The sequence below is a fragment of the Artibeus jamaicensis genome, unplaced genomic scaffold, assembly GCF_021234435.1.
Source record: "Artibeus jamaicensis isolate MK-2021 breed Jamaican fruit bat unplaced genomic scaffold, CSHL_Jam_final contig_685, whole genome shotgun sequence".
Taxonomy (NCBI): domain Eukaryota; kingdom Metazoa; phylum Chordata; class Mammalia; order Chiroptera; family Phyllostomidae; genus Artibeus; species Artibeus jamaicensis.
In genome coordinates, this window is record NW_026521924.1 from 18,079,971 (window position 1) to 18,102,393 (window position 22,423).

Below are 22,423 nucleotides of genomic sequence, written 5' to 3' on the forward strand. Positions count from 1 at the left end.
GAAAGGCTGCCAGTTCAATTCCTAGTCAGGGCACATGCCTGGGCTTCGGGCCAGGTCCCTAGTTGGGGGTGTGTGGAAAGCAACTAATCGATGTTTCTCTCATACATGCATGTTTCTCTCCCTCTTTCTCCCTCTCTTTGCCTCTCTCTGAAAAATAAATAGTATCTTTAAAAAAAGAGAGAGAGAGAGAGAGATCATGGCCAAGAAAGACCCTGTAAATGGCAAATCATTACACAAAGACCCAAGACCATGTATTTCACACATGTTGTGGGCTGACTGTCCAGGGCACTGCAGCATATGAGGTCTGGCTTCGGGTCCACTGCCAGGAAAAGCCACGTCCCGTAATAGTCCACCTATTCCCAATGCCCCTGCTGAACATCCCTACAGTTCCACCAGTTAGAGACTGTCCTGGCACAATGGCTGAATCAGGAAAACCAGCTTCTTCCAGTAGATGGGGACAGGAGCCAAGGACAAGCTCAGGCGCATCACCGTTTTCCAAGCCATTTGCTAACACAACAGCCTGCCTGTGTCTGAAGTGCCCTGGGCGCATGCCGAGTGCTGCTGGCAGCAACCCGCCGGCACTATGCGGGAAGGAACGGGAGTGCGAGCGGGTGTTGTGAGGACTTGGAGAGCGAGCACAGAGCACCGGGCAGCAGACGCCTGGGGGCCATGGCCTGCTGCAGACAGGTGGCCTTGGCGGTGGGCGAGATGCTGGGAAGGGGCAAACCCATCATCAGTTCCTGGGTTGTGAAAAGGAAAAGGATGTCTCAAGACTCAGATCAAAAGCGGTAACAGCTTGACTACACTGAGTTCCTTCTCACACCTGGTTCCTGATGAGCATGGATGTCAAAAAGAACAGATATTATTGTCCCCATTTGAAAGAAAAGTACAGAGGCCTAGAGGTTATCTAGCTAATTGGTGGTAGAACTAGAACCAGAATGCACTGGAGAGGTCAGAGGCCAGTGCCGCCTAGATGTAGTTAGGATGCACTACCTGGCACACAGCGGAAATGCAATACATGGTTAAATAAGTCGACAAACCCAGCGTCAGCCTTCATCCCACGTGCTGCTGCTAGTAAGTCAGCGGAAACAAATGGGAGACCGGTCTGTGAGAGTGTAGGTCAGACCAAGGAAGCAGGAAGAAAGGGTGCCTTGGGAGCAAATAGTCGGTTGTGTGGCAACTTTCCCACCATCTACTAGGGTGCTCACTTGCTCTCTCTCTGACAGAAAAATGGAAAAAGGCATCCTTCAGGAAACAAAGACACCTAGGTCTAGAGTAACCGAGGGGAAGCTAAAAGGGACTGTCCTGGCACGAGAGGGCTCTGGTGATAATTAAGGGTTTAGAGTAGCAGAGTCTCACCCAAGGAAGACTGACCCGACACCACGAAATGCTTGGCATGATGCGAGGAACACAGTCAGAGCAATGTGGTCCCAGCTCACAGGCCGCCTGCGATTTAGTCGAAGGGACAAAGCTCATGCACACTGAACAGGCTTAAACCCTGGAGAATAAGTGACCACTAACCTGTACAGGGAGACTGCGGTGATAATACTCTGTTCACGGCTGGCTCCCCATTGTGGAGTCTTAGCTTCTGTAACTGTTCAGAGAGAGACCTTCCCACACTAAGCACATTCCCCATTATTCTCAATCATGGTCCGCTATTTGTAATTAGATACTTGTTTACTTGTTTACTGCTTATTTTCTCATTGGAAGGTAATGGGGAAATAGTAAATAAGTGGGGAAGCACAAGACCATCTTTTTTTTTTATTCACCAATATATTCCCAGTGCATCACACGTGGCAGGCACTTAATAAATACCTGTTAAATAGACGGGTGGATACTGAGATTCAGAGTCAAAGACAGAGACCTAGAGAGGTCAGGGAGAGCTCTGGGGAGAAGCGGGGCCTTTGGGGATGGAGACTATATGGAGAACTACAGGCCACTCTAAGCGGGAGAGAGTCATTTTCGTTTACTAAACACTTACAGAGGGGGTGCCTACAAGGTGCCAGGCCTGGAGCCAGGCCTGCAGGGCCAGAGCTGACGGACTCGGCTACTGCCCACTACACCTGGTTGTCCAGAGGAGCCTTCATCAGGCGCAGCTCGTCTGCGGGGCAGTGAGGCAACCGGCCTCCCAAAGGCAGGAAATGGGAATAAACGTGGACAGAACATGTCACAGTGCAGGAAGGTGCACAAGAAGCCTGAGGTTCCTTTGGACCAAATGTGTAGCAAACAGTGTCCGGGGTGTCCAGGGTGGGGGCACAATCCAAGCAAGAGTCTGGGAAAAGGGTGCATCAGTACGACTGTCCAGCCAAAATCTCCGCGATGATGGAAAAGTTCTACAGCACTGTCCACTCTAGTCCCGCCACCCACAGGTAGTACAGAGCACCTGAAATGCAGCTAGTGCAAATGAGGAACTAAATGTTTCATTTTAACACATTTAAATAAAAAAGCCACATGTGGCCAGTACTGGACATGTGGTCACACGTCTAGAACCGTGTGACTCCCAGTGTGGTCTGCAGAACTGCTGCGCGCATCACTCAAGCTCATTAGCAATGCAGAATCTCAGGCCTCGCCCCAGACTTGCTGAGTCTAAGTCTGAAGTTTACCTGCACATTAAAATTTAAGAAAAACTGTTCTAGAGTTGCACATTAAAATTACCCAGGGAACTTTTACAACTATAGATGCCCACCTAGATCAGTTAAATCCAAACTTTTGAGGGATAGGGCCCAAATACTGGTATTTCTAAAAAGCGTCCCAGGTGACTAACATATTTCTCAAACTTTCCCACTCCTAACAGTCACCTGGGGCACTTGTTGGAATACCAGGCCCCGCTCCTACTGAACTGGAATCTGCAAAGAGGTGCTCAAGAATCAGTTATTTTCTACATTTTATTTCTTTATTTTTACAGAGAGGGGAAGGGAGGGAGAAAGATAGGGAGAGAAACATCGATATGACAGAGAAACATTGACCAGTTGCCTCTCATTTATATGTGTCCCGACCGGGGATGGAACTCGTGACCCAGGCATGTGCTCTTGCCAGGAATGGAACCAGTGACCTTTGGCTTTGCAGAATGATACCCAACCAACTGAGCCACACCAGTCATGGCAAAAATCAACTTTTAAAAGTACCCCAGGGGCCCTGGCTGCACGGCTCAGTCGGTTGGAGCATCACCCCATACACCAACAAGGTAATGGGTTCGATCCCTGATAGGGGTACATACAGGAGGCAACTGGTCGATGAATCAATATGCCTCTCTTTCTCTCTCCCTCCCTCTCTGAAATCAATCAAACATAACCTCAAGTGAGGATTTTAAAAAAAGCACTCCAGGTAGTTCCTGTGACCAGGCGTGTTTGTAAGATGGCTCTTCCAGGACGGCCCAGGATGGGGGACAGAGAAGAGATACAGTTCAGAAGATCTTTATTAATACTGGGGGAAGGAATCAACTGAGCCACCTGATACGAAGACTTCAAACAAATGCTAATAGCATTGTTTCTTCAATTCTAAGCTTCATCTTTTAAAAAAGATTTTATTTATTTATTACTAGAGAGAAGAGAGAGGGAGAGAAACATCAATGTGTGGCTGCCTGTCGTACGCCCCCAACCCGGGACCCAGCCCACAACCCAGGCATGTGCCCTGACCAGGAACCGAACCGGCAACCCCCTGGTTTGCAGGCTTGGCTCTCAATCCACTGAGGCACACCAGCCTGGGCTAAGCTTCATTCTTTTATATACTGTAAGGTCTCTGAAATCGGAATATATCTCATTTAACAACTAATGTGTAGAGAGTCAAGCATATTTCTCAACTCCCATCCCATTCCCAGAAAGGTCATGTTAAATTAATAATGCCTGTGGTATATGCAATCTAAATTGCTCTTATAATTGAGGCTGTCTAATGGGTTGGGAATCAGGAAACCTCAATCTTAACCAGTCCTATAACCCTAAGCAAGTCATTTAACTTAATCTTTTTTGTAAGCTCATCTCCTGGCTTTAATTGTTATCTTTAGGCTGATAACATTTCCTCCAGCCTGAACTCTAGTTTCTTTCATCCTTTCACGCATTTCCTCCCTTCCTTAGTCTTCATCTACCCATGCCAGGTACCATGCCAGCCAACAGAAATACAAACACAGCAGACACTGCCACGACCCAGAAGAAATCCCCACCCAGCCAGGATGGCAGTTAACACTAATGCAGCCAGGCCTTGGAGTCTGGGGAGGGCAGGGTGAGCTGAGCCTGGGGAAGCTCTGGGACAGTTTCCCAGAAGGGGCGATGCTTACATTAAATCTGGAGGTAACCACAAAGTGAACATAAAAGCACATGGTTTACTAAAAAAGATGAGGTATGATGAATCTTGGTGGTATACACACAGGTATTCATTATACCATACTTTTAACTTTTCTATGTGTTTGAAATTTCCATAATAACAGTTAGCGTAAAAAAGATGAGACAGATGCTACAACACGGATGAACCTTGAAGACATTATGCTAAGTGAAATAATCCAGACACCAGAGGACAAAACCCGTGTGATTCCACTCACATGAGGTATTCAGAGCAGTCAGCATTACAGAGACAGAACGCAGAATGGTGGTTTCCAGGGGCCAGGGGCGGGGGCAGAGAATAAAGACAGTGTTTCATGGGTGCAGAATTTCTGTTCGGGAAGATGGAAAAGTTCTGGAGATGGACAACGGTGACTACTGCTCAACAATGTGAATGTACTTCATGTGACTGAAATGGACACTTAAAGACGGTGAAAATGGTTAAAATGTTACGTTATGTGTATTTTATAATAAAAAAAGAGAGAGATCTAAGTGTTCTGATGTGGAGGAATGTCCAAATACATTGCTCAGTGAAGAAAACAAGTTGCAGAACAGTGTGTATGGTGTGAGTCCCATTCGCATAAAGAAAATAAATACACGGAGCTTGTGTCTGCCCAGAGGACCTCTGGGAGGACACCCAGTCTGGTGTTGACAAAGTTTCCCCTGGGGCAGGAAAGTAGGCAGGCTAGGAAAGCAGCCTTCTATTTTCTACTTCAAACACTTATGTACAGTTATATGAATTCTTAAAATGAGTAGGTATTGCTTTTATAATTAAAGACAGAAATAAGTGTGCCATTTGCCTGGCAGATGGCCCTGTTTACGTGGTTCGTCTTCCTCTCTCTGGGGGCACCTGGGGCTGAGAGAGTGACTGATCCGCCTTAGTCCCTCCATCCAGCTCCCCACTGGCACTCAACAAACGCCGACCAGTGGAAGGGTGGGCCCTTATTACATACTGCTCTGGCTCCCAAGCACAGACTCGTTCACTCTAGTTGCCACTGAAGGCGAATAAACACTGAGCCACGAGGCAGGCAGGTCGTGAAGGCCACAGCAGCCGCCCCCCGAGGTGCTCACCACAAGCCTTTGTTGGGAGAAGCCACTGTTCCGCCCGAGGCTTCACAGATGATCTTACCTCATCATACCCCAAGATTGCTGCATAGAAATTATTTGTCATAATCATCATGTTCTTCTTCAGGATATAGGGATTAACCTACAAGAAACAAAATCGCAAAAACAAAAGCATGAAAGAAGGGAACAAACCAAAAAGTAGGATCTTTGGTTTAGCTGTCAAACACTCGTAGAACAAAGAGAGACAGCCCCCTAACAGGTCAAACTGCCAGTTCACCCCATGTCCCTCATCTGTCAGATTTTCCCCAGTCTGACGGCTTCTTTTAGGTTTTGATGCCAAATTACGCAAAGCAGTAACGCAGTTTAATGAGGTTATGATGTCAGGCTTTGTGCTGGATCCCATGAACACAAAGTAGAAGAAACAGTTGCTTGACTGGAGGAGCGCACAGTCCAGCATTAGAAAACAGACACGTAACAACTGCCGGTGACCCCTGAACAACGTGGGTCTGAACTGTGTGGGTTCGCCTACACGCAGACTTTTTCCCCAGTAAGTGCCTGTACTATTTTCCACCCACAGGTGAGAGACTGCGGATTAGGGGGGCCAACTCTACGTATCGATCTACACCAATTTCTATAGGGGACTTGCGCACCCAGATATGGGTATCCACAGGGGGTCCTGGAACCAATCCCCCGTGGATACTGAGGGTAGTGAAGCTTGGGGAGAGTCAAAAGTTATACATGGACTTTCAGCTGCACAGGGGTTCAGTGTCAGATCATTAAGGGTCAACTGTAATTATCCTGCAATGTGTTATCTCAAATTCTATTCCAAAGTGGTGAGCCAGAAATGAATTTTGATACGAATGATCTCTGCTGGGAGGACTGGGGAAGAGTGCCCCAGGAGGCGACATTTAGGTGGACCAAGGAGGAGGAGAAGGCTGACAGAAGAGAGTAAAAGGAGAAGAGGTAACATTCTAGACAGAATGAACACGGTGTGCAAAGGCGCAAAGGCAGGTAAGAACATCTAGGGAGTGACAAGAGGGGCGAACGGTAAGGTGTGTTGGGTCTGGTTAGGTCATGCCCCAGGGATCATCAGAAAGAGCTGATGTGGTAAAGGGACAGAAGAAGGTAGTGACAGACGTGGGAACAGAAGGGGGAGAGGCAGGACGCTGAGACACTGAGGAGAAAGGGGGACTCTGAGGCCATGGACAGAGGAGAGAATAAGATGGGCTGAAGCGCTAAGTTGGTTAAGATGAAGACACTACTTCGGAAATGCTATTCCGGTGAGACCGTTGAGACCCTGATAGGATTCCTCTCAGAGAATGGCCGGGGGGGCCTTCAGAGCCTAGAGTGAAGTTCACTGAAAGTCTCCGACAGGGTCAAACTTTGACCTCCAGACCTCCAGATGTAGCTCAAGGGCAGGATCCAGCTTTCATTCCTCTCCGAATCCTACATTACAGCAGAAAGCCTGATGTAATGTGTAATACGCAGTGGGACTCATTAAATATTTAAGCTGACAGGTTTTAGTAACAACCAAAAGTCATGTGGAACTTAATATGGAGAATAAGATCTGTGCTTAACAACCCTGACCATGGCCATCATTTCTCCCACTCACTGAGCACTGGTGAAGGGGCGGGTGCTTTGTGGACATCATCTCCTCTAACTGTCACCAGAACTCGGAGAGGTAGATGCGCTCTAGTCATGCTTTTATAGACACGGAAAACTGAGACCCAGACAGGTGAAGTGACTTGCCCCAGGTCCCACCACAAATTAGTGCTAAAGCCGAGAAGGAGCATCCAGGTCAGTCTGATCCCCGAGCCCACGGGCCTTACATTCTATCAGGTTTCTGCCTACGGGACGGTCATTTTACTTTGGACCATAAATCAATCACTGAGTGATTTAATCTTGTGGTTTATAGCAGGTCTCTGAAGAAGGGCAGAGAAGAACAGTGAAGGACTTAGTCAGAAAACCTGGGTTCAAGTCATAATTCTGCTATTACATAGGATGCAATCTTGGGTAAGTTAAGTAACCTCTGAGTCTATTTCCTTATCTTTTAAATGTCTCAGACGCAGGGCTGGTTTGAAGAGCAAATGAATTAGCATGTATTCATTCACTAATTCAACAGTGTATGCTGAAAGCTTTAGCAAGTTATAAACTGCTCTATAAATTCAAGGAATTATGAATAATACCTTTTTGGCCTGTCTGCATAAAACTAGAATCAATTCTAATGCTTTATAGTCATGAATAATTTTCAAAAAGGAAAAGAGAATTGTGAAGCTTAAGACCAGAAAATGTAAGACTAGATGCAGGCTGGTAGCACAATCCATGACCTTTCTACGCCACCTTCACCCCAGGCCGAATCAGCCCTCCATCCTTTGTGTTTCCAGAGCTCTCTGTCCACACTTCTCCACGTGGGTGCAAACATGGTTTAGAGTTGCTTATGTACCTGTCTCTCCCACTGGTCTATGTGCTACTCAAAGGTCATAAGGGACTCTGGCTGATTATCTCAGCACCCCCAGCACCCAGCCCAGGCCTGGCCCCGAGCAAGGTTTACGACTGGAATGCTGATGACTGAACCCTCACAAGGACCTGATTGCCACGCACAGCATGTTCTATCCGGCGGTACCCATCTGTCTGTTTCCTTTTTTTGCTTCTGAGTACCTTGCATGTTTCTGAAATTTCAGAAACATATACCGCCAAACTTCTACTGCCTCATCTTTTAGAATGGACCAATGGAGCTAGATTTAATTCCTTCTGTAATGTGAGGATGGGACTACAACCCAGACCTGTTGATATCTGCTTTGGAGCTTTCCCTACTTCCATACTAGCTGTTTCCCTAATTGTGCAAGAAGAACCAGAGCCATAAACAGACAGCGTCAGAAATGTCAAACATGAAGGAAGGAGCATCTCTCAGACGTAAACATTCACTGCATCTGCTCACAGAGCTGGTTCATGTGTGGTATCAAACCAGTAGGCTTTGGAGGTGGAAGGGCCCTCAGAAATCGCCTAACTTAGTTCCTTTGAGAAAATGGTAAACTGAGACCCAAAAAGGACAAGCATTTATCCAAGGTCACACATTTGGTGTTAAGAGTCAGGATTAGAACCTGATTTCTAGATGAGTGTTTTTTCCTATTTTACCATCTGCAGGATGTTTCCAGAGATCATCCACACATTAATCTGCAAACCTCAGTTCTTGCTTTCCTGCAAGGTCTACTTACATATGAACACATTTTCTCCTCTGGGATGCACCTGCATTCTGGCTGGCTATTACCCAGCAAGAGTGGAGAGCAGGAGAGGAATTCTTCACTAGCAAGGCTCTTCTACCTCTTTGTCCTATATCCTAACTCCAGTGACCTGTCAGCTGCCTCTCCCCTCCACCTCTAGCTGAGAAATGGCACACTGCCCCAGCGAGAGATGGTTTTCAGATATCGTCACCCAGGCTGGATTAGATCATGAAAAGGGCCCTTCCTGGAAGAGGGTGGAAGCTCGATTAGTGCAGACACATGATATGCAGGCAACAGGTGAGAGTAAGTGAGAACAGCTTCCTAACTACTGGACTCACCCACTGGGCCCTTCTAGCCAGCCCAGCAGCCAAGGGGAACTGGGTACTCCTTCTGGTGAGCCCCTGTTGGGGTTCTACTCTCTCACTCAGCTCTTGTTTGCTGGTGTGCAGGTCCTGTGTCTCCACTGCAGATCATTCTGCGTGGAGCACCCGGTCCATGAATACACAGATGGAGAAACTCCTCCCAGATAGCACCAGGCCGTCTCCTCATTAAACGCTTCTCCTTTCCATAGTGCTGGACTTTTTCTTTTTTTCCTCATAATGCTTTGCTTTTTATGAAAACCCATACATACAGCACCACCACAAGGAAAAGGTTCCTTTTATATCAGTTACTCATATTTTCCCATTTATTTAAGCTATTAAAATTCATGCAGATATTTTATAAGCCATCAGGATTTGGTGACTGGTATTACTGAATGTTTAATAATAAACTAAACAGAAGAAATCAGAGGGTTAAATGATGACTGCAATTCCTGTAATGACTTAATTAAATTTTTATTGAGTACATAAACTATGATGTCATTTCTAGCCAACCATGGGTGTGCTTTCCCAGCATGTCACAGGGTGGGGGCACTCAATAGGAGGCTAGGCTAAATGAGCAGCAAGTCTCAGCTGAAATGGGGAGGGGAGCAAGGCTCATGTAACGCACTCAATAAATTATCCGTTCATTTTTAAACAAAGTCCATGAGTTATAATATATTTGCCATGCACTTTTTATGACATAATAAAAATGTTACCTTAAGGATTACTTAACACATACTACAAATGTTATAGCAGAGGCAGGCACAAGGGGCAAAGAAAACAAACATGAGCAGGCCAGAGACGGGTCCTGGAGTTTACGTCCCGGGGGGAACAGCACAGTATATTAAAAAGGGAATGCAAAAGAGGGAGGGGGATGCAAGGGTTCAGGGTCACTAGTCGGCAGATGAATGAATGAGACAACCAACAGGGAGCACAAGTAAAGCAATAATGAATCTTCCAAGGCACATGTTTAATTAATGTAGTATTTCTGAGGAGGAATATTAGCTTTAAAGAGATGCCAGTTCATCTCAGGCCAATTCACTGCCCTTTCCACTTTTTGCTGTTGCTGCTCTTAAACACATTTATGTGACTGCTTAACAGAGAAGTCTGATTATGTAGATGGGGGTACTGATGGAAGATCAAGTTTAAACTCCTCCACAAGCTCTGCAAGGTTCTTTGTGATCTGCTCTTGGTGGTTTTTCCTGCCTCACCTCCTCCTGCCTCTCCCCTTTTACCTCGTCCTTCAGTCAGAGTAAACTGTGAGCAATTTCCCCAAACATGCCATGCGCTCTTAGAGCTCTTCAGCATCCTGCTGCTGGGATCCTTCTCCTTTCCTTACTCAGTGGGGTGCTAACTCCTTCTTCTCCAAGACTCGGCTTACAAATTATCTCTTCAACAAAGCCACCACTCTCCCTAGTCTGCAGGTGCCACAAAAGTGATTTGAGTCCAGAAACTGTTCACTGTGTGTCAAGAAATATGCTAAGGGCTTTACATATATATGAGCTCATTTAACCCTTCCCAACAACTCTGTGAGACGGGCACTATTACTGTCTCCACTTTAGAGAAAAGGAAACAGGTTCAGGAAGGTTAAAGGTTACACGGCCAGGAAACAGTGGGTCAAGATTAGAACACACAGCAATCTGACACCATAATTAACGTGGCTGCCCCTTCATGTGCTCTACATCTCAGGTTATCCGCAGAGGCAGGGCTAAGAAGTGCTAATATGGTCTTGGGTACACACAACTCAAGAGTCCCCGTTCCAGTGGTAGGTAGAGTCATCTCCAGCAGAAGGGTCATCAGCAGCCAGTTACTAATACCTCAGACATCTCTAGCATAGCTAAGTCCCACTTCTGGAGAGACTTGGGGGTAGGGAACAGTGTAACGATGCTGTGGGAGGGGAGAATGGAAGAAGATTGCTATGACCAATCCAAGAATTGATAAGCATGAAGGTAAGAATAAGCTTTAAGGCTACTAGCTTGCAGACTGAAGCATAAGGAATATATCAAAATCATCATAAGGTTAAAATGCAGTACAAAGATTACAGGTCAGGTTTAGTTGTTCTAGCAGCCAGGAATGCCAGCAGCATGCTTTGCAGTATCAACACCATGGGCCACCATCGTTGCACAGCAATAGGCTATTTGTGCACCGAACATCATCCAATCCAAATTAAATGTTAGAAATTAGCTTGGTGTGCAATATTATGTGAGATATACAGAAACTGGTAAGAATAGATAGAAGAGAAAAAGGACATGGAGAGGCCCAATACACATATGTGCACCTGAGTCATTCACTTGCTTTATGATTGAGGATTTTTTAGCAGTGATCACAAAATAAAACAAATAAAACTAGCACTAATTGGGTATGTGTGTACATGTGGGAATGTGTATTAAGAGATGCTACATGATCGGCAGACAAATGCAGAATCAGCAGGCTTAATTTCTGAATGGTCACAGAGTACAGGAGTCATTTCCTCAGCCTGGAAAACAGCCAATCAAGAGATGGCTGTCCTTGAAAATTACAGTCTTTTACCCACTGGACAAGGCATTCATGCACATCAGTAAGTAGGTAATCACCTTGAAAAGAAGCTGATAGGTACATTTTAAGGTCCTGGGGAGATCAAACAATCACACTGATTTAATTTTTTTCCATACCAGGACATACGGATAAGAGGAAGAGAGCTAGAATCCACTCTCATTTCTGATGGTTTTTTATTGTATCCCACAGGACAAGTGTCCTGTATACATAGTACATTTAGGCGGGTCAATACAGGCTAGAGAAGGTTGCTGTTTTAACCACAGCACCGATGGCACAAAGTCCTAGAGGAAGCAGTTCTGAGGGCCTCCACTGAAAATCTGCACTGGTAATAATTACAATGGGGGCAGTAACAATGAGCACACACTGAACTGGATTTGAGAGGATGGATATGATCTCGCGCCGCACAATCACACCCTGTACTCCAGGAACTCTCAGACTAGCTGCTACTTTTGTCTCAATTCTACCAACAGGCAACACAGGCGAAAATATTAAGTGACTTACCCCAAAGTCACAACCTGCCTGTGACAGTCCCTGCCTGGGACTTCTATCTCGAACAGTCAGTCCCTAAACCTAGGGTCTTCTCTTCACTGTCTTTCCTCTCTACACCTTTCTTCTGATAAGTCCTATCGGAAATGGAGAGTCACACAAGCAAAAGGCTAAAATGGCTAATTTCGGTGCTTTGTAAAACAAGAGTAAAAATTCTGAATTGTTGTAGAAACAAGATGTGATTCAACAAGGTAAGTGCACAGCAGCATACCTAAATAAATAAATAAATAAATAGACGGACAGGTGGCTGGAGAAAAGGATGTAAAAGGGTTCGACTAAGAGACATAATAAAATCCCCAAGCTAATTAATCCATGATCATGAGCAATAAATGAGAAATGTGAAAAGGTAGTCATAATTGAACACATTAAAAGAAATGTCATACACAAAGGTCAAAAAGTTGGTTTCCCCCTATTATTGTAATAGTCAAGATCTCTGCTTTAGCTCGTACTTAAGAATAAACATGGGAAAACCAGAGAAACTTCAGTGAGAGATGTCAAGTAGGTGCGGTCACATCGGGCTGGCACTTACCACAAACTAGGGGACTCAAGGTTCTATGGTCAATAGAAACACCCAGAGGGGGTTTCACAGGCTGGTCTGGTTGTGTCCATCATCAGCCTCGACGGATCAGCAGGTCTTGGAGATACTCTGATAGTGTCTGAGGTGACTCACGTACTCTCTCTGCACCCCTTCCTTGGGGCTGGAACCTACTCCCCGACTCCACGAGTCAGCAGGCTGCTGATCCTAGAATCCTGTACCCTCATCACAGAGACGGGCACACAGTCCAAACTAACCTAATCAGACTCTCACTTCTGAGCAGAGACATCGAAAGACAGAAGGCACCTGAAGTTGGATTATCCCAGAGACTACACTAAATTTTACTACAAGTACTGGGATCCCCAACCTTCCTTGTATCTTTCCTCTCTGAGGCGGGTGGTTAAACTCCCCTTTCCATTCAGTGACCTTGTTACCCTCTGATACATTCCCTTTGCTTCAGGTGTCAGAGGTGAATCTCTGGTGCTCGCAATCAGTGGGTGTACTGTCATTCATTAATTCAGTAAAACTTCTCCATAATAATATAATGACACGATCTACATTTGTTGAATATCTACCACGTGCCAGCAATTGTATCACTGAAAGTTTTACATGTTATCTCTTTAATCTTTACAATAATCCTAAAAAGGGGGTATTATTATCCCCCTTAATAGAAAAGGCTTCACCTCATTTTCTGTGAAGTCTTTCAAGTTCTCCAAAGCTTGCTGCTTTTGCCTTCACATGGTTTTTAATGTTTCCACGGGAAGATTAATTGTAGTGTTTTAATAATCTGAGTATATGCTGTACCCCCACTTCCACACCACATTAGATTATGAGCTCCTTGAGTGCAAAGATGGCACACACTGCTCAGCATGTCTGCAGAAGGCATCACTGTAATACTTCCTATCATAATTACCTCATGTTATTGATGCCTATGCATTTTCACAAATTTCAAAAAGCTCCCTGGGTACAAGGATTTGGGGAGGGGTTGAGCATGTCTGTGTGCACACTGCTGCGGTCTTTACAGTTTTCAAACACAACTCTAGCCCGAGGAGGCCCAACCCCTGTCCTTTTAGTCTGTCCTCACACGGCCCCTGACACCCCACACCCACCTCAAATCAACCTCTCCCAGGAGATAAGTTTCAAGACTACCTTTAGTCCCACTGTTACTATCTGCAAGAGTTCTAGATGTGGAGTAAAAAGACTCATACACAGTTTGAAGTAAAAAGGAGAGCCACTGACTGAACAGAGAAAGGACTCTGAGATTGCAAAGGTAAGAAAACACAACACGGACCACTGAGTTTCCGCCGTCACTGGCCTCTCTAACAAGATAATAGGCAACTGACTCTCTGAAGCGAACAGGTTAAACATGAACAGACCCTTGCCTGTTCTATCCCAAATGCTACGGAAGAATAATTAGGCAACTTCTAAAAAGTGCCTTTCTGCTCATACTTCTAAGTTTAAGAAAGGGCTTATACCTTACTAACAAGTGCCAGGGCATGAAAGTTTTGGTCGGGTGTTGGTTTTCTGTTGTTAATACAAGGTTTAGAAAGTGAAAACAGTTTAATTTACCAGTGGTCACTAGTGACCAATAATCAAGGAAGAACCACTTAGCAAGACCACTAAGTATAAGCAGAGGATAGTGCCATTCACATCTACTGGAATGGCCATATATATTTTTTAAGAAAAAGGGAAATAAGTGCTGGCAAGGATGCAGGGAAAAATGGAACCCTCGTGCATTGCTGGGGAGAGTGTAAAATGGTGCAGCTGCTGTGGAAAACAGTTTGATTATTTCTTGAAAGGTGAAATGTAGAACTGCTCTCTGACTGTTCCTGCAATACCACTCCTAAGTACATATCCAAAAGAATGGAAAGGGGAGACCAGAATGGATGTATGTACACCAATGTTCGTAACAGTGTTATTTACAATAGACAAAATGTGGAAACAACCTAAGTGTTCATCAGGAAGTAAATGGATAAACAAGATGTGGTGTGGACATACAATGGAGTATTATCCAGCCACAGAAATGAATGAATTTTGACATACGCTACAACACAGATGGGCCCTGAAAACACTATACATAGAGAAGTCAGGCAGGCACGGAAGGGCAAATATTGTGATCCCAAGTACAGGAGGTACCGAGGACAGACAAATCCATAGAGACAAAGTGGAACAGAGGTTACCAGGGGCTGGGAGAGCAGAATATTTAGTGGGTACAAATTATCAGGGATGATAAAAAAAAGTTTTGGGGGTGAGACAGTGGTGATTGTTACATGACACTGTGAATGTATTTAATCTCACCAAACTGTATACTTATAAATGGTTAAAATATAAAATATTATGTATATTTTACCACAATAAAAGAAAATTCCAATAGAAAAGGTTCTTCTCCCACAAGCATTTCAATCTGTGACTCGAAGCCTCTCCTGTAATACTTACCCCATTCTGAGTAGCAGCGTCATGAAGCAATTTACGTTCCTTGCTACATCGACCATCAACTGGGCACAGAATTCTACACTGTCTTGTACACGTTTGATAAGCATATATCAAGGGCCTACCAGACATAGCTGGAGGTAAAAGGTAAGTAAAACACAATACCTGTCCTCAAGAAGTTTGCAATCTCGTGTGAAAGGCGCACCACACACAAATGATGAGAATGCTTAGCACAGTGCATGTAAGAAATGGCAATGGGGGGCCTCGGGGCCAGGAGGCTTCAGGGATGAGGTGACATTTATTATACTGGGTATTACACGATAAACAGGAATCAGAACTTTTTAGATAGAAAAGATGTTAGGTGCAAAGCCACAGAGAGGTGAACAGTACAGCATTTTCAAAGGAAAGCCTGTAACAAGGGGATCATGATGGGAGGAAGCAAAGGTCAAGTTGGAAAGGTAGTTTGCTTTTGATTCTAAATGGACTTAAAAACCACATAAAGGAAAAACGAAGAATTCTAAACACAGGGAAGTCGCATGAGCAGATTAATTTTCAAAAAGTAACTCAGAGGCAGGAACACCAGAGGAGGCTGCTGCCACGGCTCAGGTGGGAGCTGGTAAGGAACTGAATTAACATTAGTGGCAAGAGGAGTAAGAGGTAGGAATGTGTCCAGAGAAATGTCTACAGCAGGTCAACAGCATCTGGTATCAAGTGGAAGTGGGGGAGAAAAGGCAAGGCCGTGACCTGTACCGCGTCAGACCTCACTGCATGTCAGCTGAAGAAAGAATGCAGCCGCAGGTACATGTAATCGTAAGCTGATGACTCTGTGCCTGTGACAGTGCTCAGGGCAGACAAGCAGTCCTGCAGGGTTTTAGCAGTCACTGTGCCCTCGGTGTCTCCTATGATGCGGTAATGGAAAATCTTACTTGGACAAGATGTAATATGAGCAAGATGTGTATTTAGATTGAGCCCGGTAGGCGTCTCCAGCGGAGCAGGAATATAGCACAAGGCCTAGGAGTCTGAGCCCCTTTCCCAGGAACTTGCTCAATCCACGTTAGTGGGCGGGCATCACTCCTCTGGGACCTCTGTGCTCCACCTGCAGCCATAATATCTGACTACCGTCAGCAAGGAGATGCTGACACCCCTTACACTTTGAGACACTTGCAGGCTCCCAGTTGCATCCTGAACCTCATGACTACGCTTATGAGTGCAGAAAAGCTGCAGACACAGCGATGCTTTTTTAACGATTTTCTGTTAAATTTAGGCAGACAGTGGAAAATTACAGGATGGGTGTTCCCCATTAATATCAAATGCACAGATACACAAGCCAGCCAGCTGAAAACAGACAATTAACAGGTTAGTGAATTCTTTGCTAATGGAGCCTGAGCACTGTCACTTGTCCTGGGTGTGAGGAGCTAAAGAACCTAGAGGCAACACTGCGCTCACTGACTGCAGCCAGAGTCCTTCCCCACTCAGTGATTCCAAGACAGATATCACACTGCCTGGACAGCAACATTTTCTCAAAAAATCCCACACCTAGCCTGTTCCTAATCTTGAGATTCCTACCCCTTTCATCAAATAGCCCTGCCTTCTCTCTCTCTCTGAAGTACTGGGGCCACTCTAATGAGCTGAAGCAGTCATCAACTGGTGACTTTTGCTGGGCAGAGGAAGTCAGAACAAAGTCCACGGCTCCAAACAGCGGAGTGGACATTTCCATCGTTCTCCCTGGGTTATAAACTGCTTGCCTTCCACTGTAGTTTCTTTACTGCTTATGGTTCAGAACCACGCAATTTCTGAAATGCTGCCCCTGTGGCAGTCTGAGAAAGAGTCTGTTTTCTGCTGCAGAGATGAGGAAACAAAAGCTCGGAAAGGCCCGGGGACTCTCACAATCACCACTCTGCCACAGATGCTGGAGATATTCACAGAAATAAGGTCTTCTGATTCCCAGTCCAACATCCCTTTATTTTAAGGCTCAAACACAATTGCCACTCAGCTGATAGCTTACAGAATCCTGCATAAGCATCCTGAGAATCCTGAGCCTGGATGCTGGGTAGGAGCGATATGATCATTTCTGCTTGAGTAAGAGGCCAAGAGTGAGAGGCAAGGAGTGACGTTCAGATACTCCCTGAAAGTGGGGCAGACACGTGTCCTTATGAGCTCTGAGCATGGCCCCATCTCAATAGGATAATTTTTTTTTGTCCTCTTTTCAGTAAAATGTTCTCAAAAGGCTAAGCGTTTTATCTAAAGGAAAAAGAAAACCTCGATTAGAACGGTGCATCTGTCGGCGAGAGCATCGCTGATGCTCTCTCTGTTGATTTGTACTCAAGTCCCATTTGGACCTAAGAAGTGCTCTGAAATCTAAGTAAGTTCTAGACCCCAAAGCTCCACTTCCTCATCTTCTAACTCTGAAAAGACAAATCTCTGAGTCTCAGTTTTTCCATGAAAATCACGCAAAACTGCCTTTCCTTTTTTTTTTTACATGATCATGTGAGATAAAAATGTTTTATAGTAAGTGGTAAAACAAAAAGAAGCAAAAATCGATCTAGCTTTCAAGCACTGTTCACAGAGTTGCTATAAGGTGAGGTGGGTGGGTACTCGAACTATCCCTATCTTACAGAAAGAAAACTAAGAAACACACATTAAGGACCTTGCCCAAGGTCACGTGGCTGGGGTGAACCTAAACCCCTGAAGTCTGGCTTAGTGCCCAGGCACTCTCAATCACTGTGATACTGTCTTGGAAAGGAGTTTACAAAACACCCCCCCAGTCCTCCACCTGTGACGCAGGCCTGACAGTCTCTGTCCCTCCCTTCAGTACGTGGGGCTGCCTGGCCTCCTACACCATCCTGCCATCACTCTCAGCCCTGCCCTAGGCCAGTTTGTCTAGGAAGTCTACAGAAATAGCAAAGCAAAACAAACAAACAAACAAAAACATCCAAGTGAATTCATACTTAAACAGATTTCATCTGTTTAGTTTGGAACTTAACCTAGAAGAGAATCAACTTCACTTCTCTTCTCTGAAAAAAACTAGATTATAATCCCTGTAAAATCACTTCCTTCTGATACCCTCTCTACCAACAGCATTTAGGGATTAGCACGGGGGGGGGGGGGGAGAGTGGCGGCGGGAAGGACATAACAGATCCTTGAATAAATAAATGAAATGAATTAAACCATCCTTAATAGAGCCATACAAGTTAATAATGCTGCTGGACCTGGAAGAAGAAAAATTCAATAATGCCTCCATCATTCAACAAAGGTGCATTCAGTGCTGATCACGCACAAAGCTCTCTTCTAGGAACTGAGGCTCCAGCAATAAACAAAAGGTATCCTAACGTCCTGGAGCTTACATTCCAAGAAAGGGAGGAGGGGACACAATAAGCAAAATAAGACACATAGAATGTCAGATGATAACTTGGTGCAATCACCCTAATTCTGTAATCCAAGGTCCTTAGGGAACTGCCTGGAGTGAACTGTGGGGTACAGCAGCAGGGTAGGCTGGGAACATGCTCTGCTCAAAGCAGGGAAGCACTGGTGTGAAAGCAGGAGACACTGCTCAGGGACGGAACCAAGGACATACGATGGAAGACCGACTATAAGCTCCTGGCGGACAAGGCTATGGTTTGCTTCCATCTGTATGCCCTGGCACACAGTAGGCACCAAGTGAACACTTCAGGACAATGCAGAGCCTCTGGGGACTGTGAGGGAGAATGGGAAGCCACAGGCCTCCACATACACCACTCTGCTCTGCTGGATGAGAGGGGACCAAGGGGACAGTTGAGGAAAATCAACCAAGAAAATATTATTCAGACAATATTTTACCCATATACCCAGCATAGATGTCTCAATATTCATGTCAATTTTTAATTGAATTTATTGGGGTTAGGTTGGTTAATAAAATTATGTAAGTTTCAAGTGTACAATTCTATAATACCGTACCTGTACAGTATATTGTGTGTTCACCATCCAAAGCTGAGTCTCCTTCCATCACCATTTATTCCCCATTTACCCTCCTCTACCTGCCCCACTCCTCCTCCCTCTGGTCGTCACTGTATTGCTGTCTGTGTCCATGGGGAAAGAAGTCTTCCTTTCCAGCTAGGTCCCTTCAGTTCTAACCAACTCCATAGGGTCATTCCCTAGCATTTTAAAGCAGCAGCAGGGAAGAGGGGTATTATAGCTGCCTCACCAATGGATCCAGAAATACAGCACATCCAGGGCATTAGCCATCATTGTCTGGCTCTATTGCAACCTAGGTCTTAGCTTCCAGAACTTAGCAGAGCCACTGTCTTCTGGTGGTGCCCAGTGAGGGGTTAGACCCACAGAAGAACAGAGCAAATGGCTGCCTACTTTGTGGTAGGACACAGAGCTGAGGGATGGCTCCCCAAGAGCTCCTCACAGTGCTATTGCAATCACTCCCTTTTCTGAATTCACGATTTTACAGAAAGCCCAAATTAAAATGCAAATGTTACCTGAGACCATTAAACCATTATCTTAGTAGCCTCCATTAACAGTTTAGCATTAATTAGCTTAGCATTAGTTAAAGCAGCAATAGGGAACTGACTCTAGAAAATGTGGTTGGGAATAGACTGTGAGTTCACTGACTCATTCACTACCATCTGATGAAAGTCTATTCCATACTAAGCATTGTGCTAGACACTGGAACTGACTTTAAGAGAAAAAGATCAGAAAAGGTCTGTAAGACAGAGACAAATGGAGGGTGTGTACGGTAACTCTAGGGAACTGCAAAGGCAAATGGCTTGTCCAGTATAATGTAATGAATCAGAAACAATGATTCAGCAGTGAGTTTAGCCTCTGCTCTGCTACTAATTTGTCACACTGAACAAGCCATTTTTCTTGTTAGGACTAAGTGCCCTCAACTGAAAAGAGCTGAATTGGGATCATCGTTGTGGCTGTCAAGCTTCTAGGAGATTGCAGCCAATGAAGTAGCACAAAATAGAGGCATTGACTGCTTTGCAATTCTGATCAGCTAGGTCCAGCCCTGACTGGGGCTTCCTGCCATCGGCCAGAGCAGTCTGGACTTCCACCACAGTCCCACAGGTCATCACCAAGTGGGGTTCTGACAACCACATCTACCCACTGCTTCCGACAAGACAACTTCGGCGTGCTCCAGACTCCACACTGGACCCCAAACCACCACAGTCTCTCCCTGGCCTTTGAGCTGAGGATATCAGGGATGCAGTCAGCTATTCCAGGGCAACAAGGCAAGAGAGGCTTGGAGAACAAGCAGGAAGTCTGGTACACCGCTATTCACTCATATAAATTCTATCATAAGTTGGAAAATGCTTATCTCACAGGCTTTTGTCCAAGCCGGAAGGAGCCTTAGAAATAAATTAATTAGGTCCAGCTCTTCACTTCAGTCTCCTGGTTAACAGTGGAACCAAGTCATTAGAAGAGACACTACTCTTCTAGATCCAAGACTAGCCTGTGGTTTTTCAACTCTTCCATCTCCTCCTTCTCCTCTAGATGGAGGCTCTTCCCTCGGCGAGTGACACAGCTTGGGACCTAAAGCACAACAAACAATAACCATTTTCTGTCTTTGAAAGAGAAGAGGTACAGCCACAAATACGTAAGTACCCCAAATACCAAAGACAACAGCGTTCGTTTGACAGCCGCGGAATCTCAGCAACAGGGCATGGGACACAGAAGAAAAGCAGGAGTGTGGGAGACGCTTGGGAGGTGACTGAGCACTTCATGGGAACTGTCTCCTCCTTCCCCCGCAACCAGGCACAAACCACAAGCTTTCTGATTCTTAACCCCAGCATCTGAACTGCTCCAAGGCCCAGAAAAGGGGCAACACACACAGTTTACACCTTTTATTATTCTGATAGAAATTTCTCTCCTGGGAGCAGAAAGGGGTCAAAAGTCCAAAACCAAAAATATATATCTTTATAAGTCAGAGCAAAGAAGCATTAAAGCAGTTATTAAAAAAAAAAAAGCTTCAGTGAACAGAGCAGAGTAGGAGGTGTTAGAAAACTCACTCCAAGTAATTTATTCGCTGGGAACCACAAAGGGCTTTCCTAAGAACAGCAAAAACACCATTAATTTCCCCAGTACCCTCCTTTCAAAGGGCTCCAAACACTTCACACATATCGTTTTAAATTGTCCTCAAAGGCTCCAAAATAAGGGGTTTCTATTTCCCCAGGTTCAGATGGAGAAACCAAAACATTCATGCCCGCCCTGCTCTGTCCAAATCATCCTAACAGACTCGGCCAACACTGACCAAGTGCCTGCAATGCACACGACCCAGGCCAGGCAGAACAGAAGATACAAAGGTGAAAGATATAATTGCTGTCCTCCAGAAAGTCGAAATCCAGCGGGAGCATGACATATGTATAGATAAATCCTTTTGAAATAAGGCAGCCTACGTCAGGTGCCATAGAAAAGATCCAAATACAGTGCCCATTTTATCAAGTGCCAAAAATGTGCCAAGCAATGTCTTGATAAGTCTTCACTAGCATCGTATTGTTTAAGTCACACACTATGTGTGGCCTGTCTCATAGGGGAAGGAATGGAAACAATGAGTGGTAAAGAGACTTGCCCACAATTTCAAGGCCAAGTACAGCAGACCAGGAACTAGAACCCATGTCCACCTGGCTCCAAAGCCCATGTAACGAATGGTAACTAAGTGCTGGCCTTTGGACATTTTAGTATGAAGTATCCACCTTTATGAGGTGGATACTTCATAGGTGGACAGACCATAGGAACCCTCACGAAATTTGGTGGGAATGGCCTGTTTCCCTGGCCCAAAATTGCATGTACATGTATTAATTTGGACTCTCCATTACAGGGGTGGTTCTTGTGGGTCAAGAAGCCAAAGGTAAGTGTCTTCCAAGAGGGAACAGAGTTCTCTCTGGGCCAAGAAAGGCCGAATGGTCCTGGGCAGTCCCTGTCCCATACTTCCGTGTATTATTATCTCATTAACACAGGGGACTTTCCCTCATCAGTGCATGGGTTAGTCATTAGTTTGGTCAATCATTCATTATTTATACTCTACCTACTTGGAAAAAAAAAAAGGTTCCAGTTGGCTTACAATAAAAGGCATGTGGTAAGGCCAAAAAAGCAAAAATTTCAAATCAGTCAGATCTGGACCTGTGACTTCCTACAGAGGCCAATTCCTTTAACTTTCCTGCCCCTCAGTTCTCCTTAGCTGCAAAATGGGGACACTCGCACCTCTATAACAGGCAACTTGTAGGGATTCGATGAGATGGTGTCTGGAAGATGCTTGGCACAGAGTCTGGCCCACAGTATACATCTCAACCAAAACAAAAGTAAAAGGAAAGAGGTAAGTAATAAAGTGCTCGGGAGAGAGAAAGAGGATAATGAATAGGTATATCAAAAGATCTCAGTAAGAGAAGCGCTGCCCTTTCTGGCAGCCATGGCAACGGGGAAGCAGGATTGTTATTCCAT

General features: G+C 45.2%; 1 protein-coding gene across 4 annotated transcripts in view; it reads right to left on the reverse strand.

The window, feature by feature from the left end:
* LOC119063247 (ubiquinol-cytochrome-c reductase complex assembly factor 1) overlaps positions 1 to 22,423 on the reverse strand; it is a 95,511-nt gene that overhangs the window by 5,273 nt on the left and 67,815 nt on the right. For 3 of the 4 annotated variants that reach the window (XM_037164497.2, XM_037164498.2, XM_053671276.1), the window contains one exon: positions 5,440 to 5,517. The exons of the other annotated variant lie outside the window; for it this stretch is intronic. In XM_037164497.2, coding sequence (XP_037020392.1) covers positions 5,440 to 5,517 — 78 coding nt within the window. The remainder of the gene's footprint in view (positions 1 to 5,439; positions 5,518 to 22,423) is intronic. 4 annotated transcript variants of the gene reach the window in all.